Below are 11059 nucleotides of genomic sequence, written 5' to 3'. Positions count from 1 at the left end.
GGGGGGGCGGCGAGGGTCTGCTCGTCACCGCCTGTGGGTGCCGGGTGGGCGAGGGTGGGGGTGTCGCGGTGGGGATGTGTCCGTGCGTTCCCCCGGGGCGGGCAGGGGCCGGCACACCGCAGCTGGACCGCACTGGGATGGAGGTGGGGAGGGGAAGGTTTAGGGGTGCCCCCCGTGCTCGGGGCGCAGAGGCGGCAGAGCCCAGCAGCGGAGCGGGGGCCGGGGTAGAGAGAGCAGGGATATGTCCCGGCAGACCCCGAGGCGTGGGGGACCGCTGGGGCCTGGGTGCTGCCCAGAGCAGCCCCCCTGCCCGATCCTGCCCCTCCCGCACGCGGCTCCTTACCTACCCACCCATCCTCGCGTGAACCCTCTGTCTGCTTCCTCCCGCCGCCCTCCTCCTCCTCCTCCCCGCAGCAGCCCCGTCTGGCAGCAGAGTTACGGTAAGGTCTGTGTCATGCGGCCCCTTTCATCTTTGCCCCCTACACACCAGCGCAGCACCGCCGGCAGCCCGGCATCACCCACACTGCGCCAGCAGGGAAACCGAGGCATCGCTGGGTCCCACTGCCTCGAGCCGCGCGAGCCCTTGCCTGGGCGAGCCATGCGAGGTGAGAAGGGGAAGGAGAAGAGCTGGGGGGACGTACCCCCCACAGCATACGCTGTCACTGCCCTCCCGCAATTCCCCATCGCCACGAGGGCTGCTCTGTCCTGGCTCCCGAACATGCGCTGGACCCCGCACAGCCCGGCCTGGGCTGGGGAACCACGGCTCTGCCAGCACTGCAAGGCTTTGGGGGGTTCCCGGCAGGACTGGGGTAGGCAGCGGGGCTGCAGGGAGGCCAGGGCAAGGCAGGTCAGGCTCCATGACTTTGCTTGGCCTCGCTCACTGCTTGATGCCACCACAAAGAGATCACCCACTGTCTGCAAGGAGGGTCGGGGTGCAGTCAGGGCCCCCCATCTGTCACCCCCCTCCCCGGGCGGACCACTGGGGACACTGGCTCTGCCTGTCCCCACTCCTCCTGCTGCCGCCCAGGGGCCTTCTCCAGCCCTGTGAACTGTGTCCATCTCCCAGCCGTGCAGCTGAGGAACGTTTTACCCTTTGCACTGGCCTCAGCTGAGGTCATGTTTTCAGCAGAACTGAGCCGGGCTCTTTCAGGAGAGGGGCCCCGGCCCCGGGGACCTTGCACCACCCCTCCGGCCCGACAGCAGCCTACTCGCTTCAAGCTGGTGCCAGCACAGCATGAGCAGCTCGCTTTGGCGCGGGATGGGGCTGGATGCAGCTTTGGTCCAGTGAGACACGGAGCAGCCCCGGTCCCACGGCTGGGGGGGAGCGGGGTGTGATGCCAGCAGCCAGCGCAGGCAGAGCAGTTGTGTCCGCTGGCACCACCACGTCCCCATCCCTCCCTCTGTCCTAAGGATGGGTCCCAGGGAAGAGCAGCGGGCTGGCCATCCATCAAGGTGGATCTTCCTCCCCTTCTCCCCACACAGCCCCCTGCACCCCCAGGGAAGGGACGGGAATGGGGAGGGCTGGGTTTACTCCAGGTGGCATTGGTGTAAACTGCAGGGGTTCAGTGGAGCAGCCCTCGGGCCCTGCAGTGCCACGGCACCTCTGGACAGCTTTGTGCACGGAGCGGGAAGCCCTGCCACCAGGGACAGTGAAGGCTCTGCTGTGCCGGGGGGAAGGACAGAGCCAGCAGCCCCCGGCTGTGTAGGCTCCTGGCGTGGTGCTGGCCCTGGGCTGGGCAGTGCTGCTTCTGCCCCCGTCCCTGTTCGGGGCCAGCGTGACCCCTGGCTCGCACTGCCGGTCTCGGAGCGATTGCCCATGTAAGGGCAGAGGGCTGGGGAGCCAAATCCCTGAGCTGGATTTCAATGAGCGAGCGGGTGGTGATGCACTCACTCACATGCTCCAGGATGCAAGAGGAGCTTGCGGAGGCCAGGAAGGGATTTTCCCTGGCTGCGAGCAGGGTTGCACAACCGGCCGGCTCTGGCAGGGAAGGAGTCGGACCTCGCTCTGGAGCAGCATCTGGAAGGGAGCAGCCGGGCTCCCGCTCCGCCTGACTGGGGCAGGAGGAGCCTGGAGGCCGGGAGGGAAGCGGGTCGGGCTCCTTCCCCCGAGCCGGCATAACTCGGCGCTGCCTCGCAAAGGCCTGCTGGTGCCCGGGGGCTCGGAGCCCTGCCGAGGCCGCCCTGCAAAGCTGTGCCGGGGGCTCCGCTCGCCCCCTGCCCGGGCTGGGGCTCCGGCAGCCCTGGGAAGCGCCGTCCTGCCGCGGGGCGGGGAAGCGACGTGCCCACGGTCACGCCTCAGGCGGGGGCCAAGGCTGGTTCTCAAGCAAAGCTGGGAGCAAAACTCCACCAACCAGTCTGCCGCATGCAGGGTGATGCTGCTTCCCCGCTCCCACGAACGGCCCGGGCGGGAACTGAGCCCCAGCAGCACCCGCGGAGTGAGGGGGGAGAGGAGCCAGGCCGGGAAACACGGGGAAACCAGCCCTGCCGTGGCAGCGGCACCCGAGGAGAATCAAAGGAGCCCATGGGCAGGGGGCTGGGGGCGGCAGGAGGAGCTGGAGCGGGGACAAAGGAGCTCTTTGCAGCCGCGGTGAATGGCAGCCTCACATCTGACCTTTCCGTCTGGGTGCTGGCATTGTGCTGGGTCAGGCGGCGTCCCGCTACGGTTCGGGCTGCAGCAAGATTTCAGGCTGAGTTCAAGAGCCAACCATCCTCCTGCCCAAAACCCTGGCTACTTCATTCTCCTCCTGAGCTGCTGGGCTCCTTTAAGGAGGGAATCTCGCCTCTTTCATCAGTTCAGGCTAATTAAACTCTGCTAAACCAATTAGAGCTGCAATTTGCAACAAGACATTCAACTGAGAAGTGTTTCTCACAGAGCCCAGGGTCAGGGCACAGGCAAACGAGCAGAGGTTTCATACTGATGGCCTGGATCCGCTGGCAGACGTTAGGCGGGTCCTTGGATGTCTTTTGGTCACCGTTTCCCCCTTGGAGCGAAGCAATCCCGGCCCCGGTACACTCCCCATCGCAGCGGGATGCATGAGTTTCTCCCATGCAAGCAGAGATGCTGCCAAACACCCCAGCAGCACCCGTGGGGAGGAGCAGGGCTGCTGGCCAGGGGCTCCGCAGCCCGAGGCGCTCCCCGAGCTCAGGCGTAGCTGTGGGGCCGCAGGATCCCAGAAACCGCCGGGACGGGACCTGCGCTCGGTGCAGCAGGGCCAGCTCGAGATCTGCCAAGGGTCAGCACTAGAGCACAGTGTGAACCCAGCAAGCGTGAACCAGGCAAAGCTCAACCTGAGCCTCAGTCTCCCCCTGCACGAGCATCCCGCGGAGCACGTGGCAAGTTGCCGGTGCGAGACGTGAGCTGAAAGCACGGCCCCAGTGCTGTGGATGGCACTGGCTCTGCAGCGCCTCAGCACAGGGCCCCTCTGCAGTGGTGGGGAGCTGCCCTTCAAGGTGTGGGGCTGCTGCCAGCAGCTCTGACCCTGGGGCTGGATTTTCTCCACCGTGTCCGTACGGCTCCAGCCGGGTAAATCAGAGAGATGCTTATGGCTCACGGCTGCATCACTGGCGTTGGGGAGAGAGTGGCGGAGCAGTGCGATCCGCACCTCGATGGCCTGGCTGGCCACACTCCACCCCCAGCGCTGACACGTAGCTTCGCCCCGCGCCCCAGGGCAGCAGCGTCACAGCTCCGTGCCTCAGTTTCCCCATCTGCTGTGGCGAGATAATGCTCCTCTGCTTGATCCTGCACTATCTCACAGGAGGGTTGCAGGGATTAGTTAGCTAATGTTTGCAAGGAGCTTTGAAGATGAAAAGCCGTGAACAAATGCCAAGAAGTGCTGAGCTGGATTCTCCTCGCCGAGTAATCGTTTCATGTTCCTGGGACACTTCCACTTCTGCAGATGAAGGAGGGCAGGGCGGGAGAGTTTGCGTGTGGGGAGGGCAGGGGGGCGGGAGGCTTGCATATCTTCCCAAGACCTGCCCCTCCAAATCTGATCACCCGGCCTGTTTTACTCCTGATCAAACTCAGATCCCTCCTGCTAATGCCTTTCCGCCACCCCGACTGCACCCTGCAAATGCCCGGACTCGCGAGACGGCTTCTTGCAGCGTGTCTTTCCCCTCCCCGCTGGGCTCGTGGCTCTGGCTCCTAATGCAGCATCAACCCGGCAGTTAATTAACACACCTTTACCTTAACCTTTACCTTGGCTTCCAGGCTGCCAGCAGGAAAGAGGTTAAATGATGCGGCACCCGCTGCCCCTTCCTGCAGCCCCCCCAGCCTGACTCCCTGCCATTTGCTGATGATCTCCCTGCCAGTTTTCAGTGTATTGTAAAAGTGCTCATATCTCAGGCAATTGGATTTCATTACTCGGGTAAGATTTCGCCAGGCACTGTGTGAAAGGCTTAATTAAAGCCCGCATCTGTTCTGCTGCCCGCACCCCCTCCACACGCCCAGCCAGTGAGTCCATCAGGATGGCTCTCAGCTCTCTGGTTTCGGCTGAGTGTGAGCTGCTCCCTGCCCTTGCTGCTGCTGCTGCTGCTGCTCGGGGCCCTCTCCCTCTCCACACCTCTCCCTTGGGGTGGTCGGTCCCAGCTGGGCCTTTGGGGAGAACCTGGGGGGGAGACCCAGACCCCCATCCTGCTGCTGGCACCTGGCATCGCCCTGTGCTCTGCAGGGCCCAGAGCTGCAGGAAGCATCATCCCAGGGTGGGTTTGCTCCTTCTTCCCTCCTCAGTGCCATCCTCCCGCTCTCCAGGGCTTTGGCTGCCCTCAGCAAGAGCCGCACTCGCCCAACACCTCTTCTCTTCCAAGCATCTTTGGTTCTGGCATCCCCAGCTCTGCCCCGTGTTGGATGGAAGGCGCTCTGGGTTCTGCCCTTGCCAGGAAAATGCCGGAGCATGGAGCCAGGAGGTGCAAGCAGCGTGGAGTGGGGATCGGGAAGGCTGGGACGCAGGAAAGCAGCGGCCAGAGGCAGGAGGCAGCAGGGATGTCCTGTCCTGTCCCATCCCATCCCATCCTGTCCCACAGGACCCTGCTGCCCGGCCCAGGAGAAGGAGCCGTGTCTGACGAAGCGTGTTTCCCCTCTCAGTGAAAGAACAGATGTCTCTTGTCTATGGCCTGCAGTTGGCTCTGGTTTCCATCTCTCCTGTCTGTGCACACACAGATTTATAGCCGCCTTAATGAGTTCCTTACAAAACGATCTTGTTGCCCACATGGCTGGCTGAGCCTCGCAGGGGGTGGGCGCGGGGGGGGGTGGAGCAGGGGTGAGGGGTCGGCAGGGCTCCACCATGGCCAGCAAGGCTGCATCTCGGCAGCCCCAAATGCCTGCACAAGCCACGGGTCACCTGCCGGGGTCCAGGCCGACCCAGGCACACCACAAGCAGAGTGGGAAGGCACCGGCTGTGCCCAGGACACGGCTCTGGCCGGAGAGGAAGGAGAGTGGGGCTGCCCGCTGCCGCCCAGCCCCACACAGCCCCACGCTGCTGCCAGGGTTGCTCCCCAGAGCACCCAAGTGCTTCCACCTCCTACTCCAAGCAGGGAACACTTTCACGAGGAAGATGATGCAGGAAAACCACCCGTGTACGTGCATGCAGAGGGAACAGTAGCGGTGCACATCCATCCCCCAGGAAGGTGCTGGGGCAGGTGTGAGGACAATGCCGTGAGCAAATCAGGTCCTTCATCCCACAGGGGCAGAGGAGGAGGATGCTCCAAGCATCCATGGGGAAGCTACAGCAGGAATCGCCTCTGTGCCCAGGACCTCCTTGGGAGCACCAGCTCAGCCATGCTTTCTGTGACTGTCCCTGCAGGATCTGTGGCGGCTGCCGTGTCTCCGGGCTCGCGTGGCTGGGCTCTGCCACGCGTGACACTTCTCTGAGTAACTTTCACGGGCACACCGTGTAAACAAGCCGTGAGTCAGCGGCTGTGCCGGCCGTGCGGTTTCCCCAGTGTAAATGCTTCCTCTGCCGCGGTGGAAGGAAGGGCCAAACCGAGCCTTGAGGGAAGAGCTGGCAGCGCCGTAAAACGTAATGAAATCGTGTGGGGCTGAACTGGGTCCAGAGGAGCTGAGAGTTGGTAAAACCTCCTGGGTCATTAAAGCCTCTCTGGCTCCTCGGAGAGGCTGTGGAGAGGTGCTGCTGGAGGAGGCAGAGCGGCACCGGGAAGGGCAGCGTCTGCTCTGCTGATCTTTGGTCCAGGAGCAACGTGCTGGTTAGCCGGACGGGACAGCCAGGCTGCTGGCCGCCCTCCTCTGATACTGGCCAGACGGAGGATGCAGAGTCCCATGGCACCTAAGCATATTTCTTCCACCTTCTTGCTCAGGGGGTCTTCTCCAGAGTGCTCCTGGAGCAGCATGCCACCATAACCCAGCACTCATCATGGACAGAGCTCGGCTCGGGAAGGGGTGGGAGACGCCGGCCTCGTTCTGCCCATTGACTGCATCACCAGATGCAGCACCTGCGGCTGCATCCTGCCGTCAGTCCATCGGACAACGGTGCAGGATGCAGGTGCAGGACTCCAGAGCACCACGGGCCCGGGGCTCCCCCCAGCGGCTGGGGCAGCACTGCCCAGGATGAGGGCAGCGTGTTTGGGAAAGCAAAGGCAAGCAGCTATCCTGCACAGCGGGGCGCAGGCTGTGGGGTAAGCAAGGGCTGATGGTAACCCTCCTGCCGAGGGCCCAGCCTGGCCCCTCTGAGTCGCGGGAGAAGCGATCCAACAGAGCCACTGGGGGGGCTGATCCTGCACAGGTCCGTGGATGCCAGCGGGCTGACGCCGTTCCTGCAGTCTGACCTCACAGCACCAGCCCTCGCTGAGAGGAGGAGGTTTCTGCTACGAGCTGCGATGACGACAGCCGCTGTGGCCGAGGCTGAGCTGAGCTGGGCTGGGGCATCCTGGCCCCGCCAGCCTGGCAGCCCTGCAGGACCCCGGTCCTTGGCTCTCAGCAGCCGGAGGTTCAGCCAGCGAAGGGCAGAGCCGCCGCAGGGCATGTCCCCCCGTGGAGCCCCCGTCCACCCCCCAGCCCTCGTCAGATGAGGAGCTTGACTGCTTACATAGGCCAGGCTTGCAGTTAGTAGAAAAATAAAACATGTTTTTCACATTAAAATTTCCCTTGAAAAACAATGGTTTAAATCAAGCGTAAGAAAAGCAAAGAATCCAAAAAGAAAAAAGCAAAAGAAAAGGGAAATTTTTGGTGGAGCCCGAAAATAGTCCCCTGAGACTCTGAACTTCCCCCGAGCCTCCGTGCCATCGCTGCTGCCAGAGGCAGGTGGGCTCCCTGCCGGGACGGCACAGCGGGGACAGCTTGTGCTACGAGATATGGGCACTATGCTGCCACACCACTGTCCTGCCTCAGCAGCTGCCAGCCCCTGCCTGCTGGTGAAATCCTGGATCCAGGAGATCAGAGCCGCGCACCGCACGCTGCCAGCATCCCTTAGACCTCGCAGCCGGTTGGCATGGCGGTGGCGAGGACGGGGCTCAGCCCACGGCCGCTGCTCGCAGGTTATCAGGAGCTGCCGGATAACTGCCGGGGCAGGATCCGGACCTGCAGCCCAGAGGTGCAAGGCTCAGGGAGACGAGGTGGGGGGTGTAAATCTCCTGATCTGTCTGTGAGTGAATTCAAAGGGAGACCGATTCAAATCCGCCGTGACATGACTGGCTCGGGGCTGGCAGACAATCCCTGCAGTGTTTGTAACAAATCTTGCCGCTTTCCTTTGAGTGGCCTCCAATTTATTAATTAAAATAGGCAATTATATATAATGTGGGGTGGAGGGGAGCGGGGAGACCAGCTGCACCAGTTATTCTCACTTGGCAGGAACCGTGCTGGAAAGCTGCTCCGGCTCCAGGAGGTGCTTGTGCTTTCAAGGGCTTGAGGCAGAACCTGGGACGGAGCCCGGGCTCAGAGCTGCCCCCGGATCCCCCGCCTGGCACGGCCGGGGCTGGAGAGCCAGGCAGTGAGTGGGCTTTAGCTACAGCAACCGCTTTATTTGAGAGCACAGGGCCCGGAGGCTAAGACCTTTTAGAAAATGACTTGCCCGAGTCACCAGGGACTTGGCAGCAGAGATGGAAGCTGCACCCGATGTCGCCAGGATCTGCCAAAAGCCCTGGCTGCCCCCAGCCCCGGGGAGGCAGGAACATGTGGGGCTGGAGGGGGAAGCCAGGTCCTTTTTTAAGTGTCGCCGTCCATCCCTCTGTGCTCATCAATAGGAAACACGACAAGCCAGAGACCCTAGGCTTCAGCAGAGCACAATGAGCATGGTGCCGACGGAGGGGGAGCGCCATCGGCAACACGCCCGTGCAATGCCACGGCTGCAGGCAGCAACACCTGCATGTCTGGGGTTTATCTGCACACTGCAGATCTGGTGCCAGCAAACTGGCAGGATTTACCTGGAGCCCTCAGTGCTCCCTGCAGGACACTCCGGCGTGGGGCTGGCCCCGGCAATGGGCTCCTCTGCCCAGTGCTGACCATGGGAGTGCGATGGGAACCGGACCCTGCGCAGCTGGCGCAGTGCCCGCACACCCGGCTGGTGCCACGGGGCGAGTCTGGCCGTATGGCACGTTGGCACCCGCCGAGACCGCGCGCTCAGGGCGCGTGCACGCACACGCACACGCCCGTGCCAGAGCCCGCCGGCGGCTGCACCGCCGCAGCCTGCGGCCGCCCCCCACCAACACCTGGCACGGTGGCACTGTCTGAATTAAGTAATGTCTCGGGACGTGAGCTCATCGCCAACACCCATGGCCCAGGCGATGCAAGTGGCAGCACCGGGTCCTGCGGGAGCGGGCCTTGACTAACATCAGCCGCATCCACATGGGCTGCCGAGAACACTCCCTGCTCCGGGGCCAGCGGGCACCACAGCACAGGGCACTGCGGCCTCGGATGGCTCCCATGTGGCACCCGCCACTCCCCTCCTCCTGACACCAGCATGGTCCAGAGCAGCACCGGGGTTTTTTCGCCTTTCCTGCGAAGCCCCAGCTGCCAGCAGGGACCACCAGCTCCGCGCCGCCTCTGCTCCCAAACACCCACAGATTTTGTGACAGAGGCTAGGTTGGTGTGAGCCCCGGTCAAGGATTGCAGAGGGGCATGTCCCCGCATCCACAGCACAGCCCAGGTGGGATCACGACTCAGAGCTGCCGGAGGAGCCTCCCAGCCCATCCCGTCCCCTCAAACAATGACAGGCCCAGGATATTTTCCGCTGCCCTTGGCCAAACCCCTCCCTCTTTCTCTTCCGCTTTCCCTGAGTGGGGATGGCTGCTTTGCCCGCCTGGCTCCTTGGGGAACAGGCTCTGTCTAAGGATGAATCGATACTCATTCGGGAGGTGTCACCTCTTCGTCAGTCCTCTCGGAAGAGGGTGCAGTTTGCTTCTTTCTGCAGCACCGTGGGAAAATCCTCCCAGCCGCTGGCTTCCCAGGGTGACTCAAATTTGCTCCTGACCAGACCCAGCTCCCTTGGAGGCAACGGGCAGGCAGGGGACAGCCAAGTCCAGAAACCCAATTCCCGGGGTCCACAGCCCCTGCCAGAGCGACGGCAAAGACGGGGTGCGTCTGCCCAGGCACCCTCATGTCCCCTGCGGGGAAGGATTGTGGCCGGGACCAAAGGCAGGGCACGGGGCTACCTGGGGACAGTGAAAACCTCTAGCCCTGGAGAAGGGCTCTCACGTGGAATCCCCTCTCAATGCTCAGCATCAGTGATGCAGAGGGTCGAGGTCTGGGCAGGGGACTGTGTGAGGCCGGAGGCTGCAGGTTGTGGGGCATGGACTGAGTGCTGGAAGAGCCGCAGCTCTAACAGGGAGCTTTCTACCTGCCCGTGCTCCCCGAGCCCAGGGGCAAGGTGGTCCTGCAATGGAGGGTCCTCATCCTGGGCCACCTCTCCCTACACAAACACACCCCAATCAGCCGAGGGGCTTGGGAGGGCGGGGTGGGGGGGCTCTTCTTGACTGCTGTGCGCTGGAGGTGTTGGGGCGGCAGGCCGCGGGCCGCCCTGCCCGCCCTTATCTCCACGTGCATTAATATCCGTTGCCATTTGCATCCCGACGAGTGTTGCCACGTTCAGCTTCCGCAGTTCCTGCGTCAGGGAATTCCAGAGGGACAAAGTCAGTGGAGCCGAATCCATCCCTCCCCATCCCACAGGCACCCGGCACCCACTTGATCAAGTGGCAACTTGTTCTCCGACCATGAAACAGGGCAAGGAGAAACGCATCCACGTCCTCAGCGTGGAAAGGAACTTCCCCCCAGGGTGTGAAATGCCCCATCCAGAGCCGCAGGCTCTGCTCTGCAGGCAGCTGGGCTCTGTCTGGCTCCGGGGCTGGCCCACGCCAGGTTGTCTAGACCCACCTCCCGAAGAAAGGAGTTGCAGGACTCAGTAGCAGTTTCCTCATCGGCTGTAAATAATTGCTAACATGTCTTATCAACATCTGGGATCACCAATCAGCGACTAAACGACTGCAAATTTGTCCCACAGTTGCAATTTCCACACTATGACCAAGGCCTTCCAGAAGCTGCAGACCAGTTACCGAGCCGTTACCCGACCGTTTCCCACCGGCATTTGGTTTACGGCATCTCAGCCCCATCCCCCTGTCCCCCATCCCCTGTCCCCACGCTCCGTCCACCAGCAGGCACGGGGAGGGAAGACCCTCGAGGGAGCATCCCTGACCTTGGCTTTCCAGGGGTCCTCAGCTGCTTCACAAACCTCTCCCCAGCCGGTTCCATCGCCAGCAACAGCCGGAGCAGCAAAACCCGGCCCGGAGATGCCACCTGCTGGAAGCGGGGCTGGTGCCACGGCCCGGTGGGCACCCCACAGCCCCGCCACCCCCAAACCCCGCAACCTCACCACCCCACCACCCAGAAACCCTCAAACCCCCAAACCCCACAACCTCACTGTGCAGAGACCCCAAAACCCTGCAGCCTCACAACCCTGCAGCCCCACCACCTTCAAACCCCCAAACCCCACAGCCCCACCACCCAGAAACCCCCAAACCCCACAACCTCACCGTGCAGAGACCCCAAAACCCTGCAGCCCCACAACCCTCAAACCCCACCACCCTACAGCCCTGCCACCCTGAAACCCCAAAACCCCGC

General features: G+C 63.0%; 1 protein-coding gene across 1 annotated transcript in view; it reads right to left on the bottom strand.

The window, feature by feature from the left end:
• FSTL3 (follistatin-like 3 (secreted glycoprotein)) overlaps positions 1-2117 on the bottom strand; it is a 10834-nt gene extending 8717 nt beyond the window's left edge. The window contains exon 1 of the mRNA XM_010563267.1: positions 1892-2117. Coding sequence (XP_010561569.1) covers positions 1892-2117 — 226 coding nt within the window. The remainder of the gene's footprint in view (positions 1-1891) is intronic.
• Positions 2118-11059: the final 8942 nt, after the last annotated feature.

Source organism: Haliaeetus leucocephalus, unplaced genomic scaffold, assembly GCF_000737465.1.
Source record: "Haliaeetus leucocephalus isolate CR32 unplaced genomic scaffold, Haliaeetus_leucocephalus-4.0 Scaffold164, whole genome shotgun sequence".
NCBI lineage: Eukaryota > Metazoa > Chordata > Aves > Accipitriformes > Accipitridae > Haliaeetus > Haliaeetus leucocephalus.
This window is presented reverse-complemented; position numbering and strand designations above follow the sequence as displayed.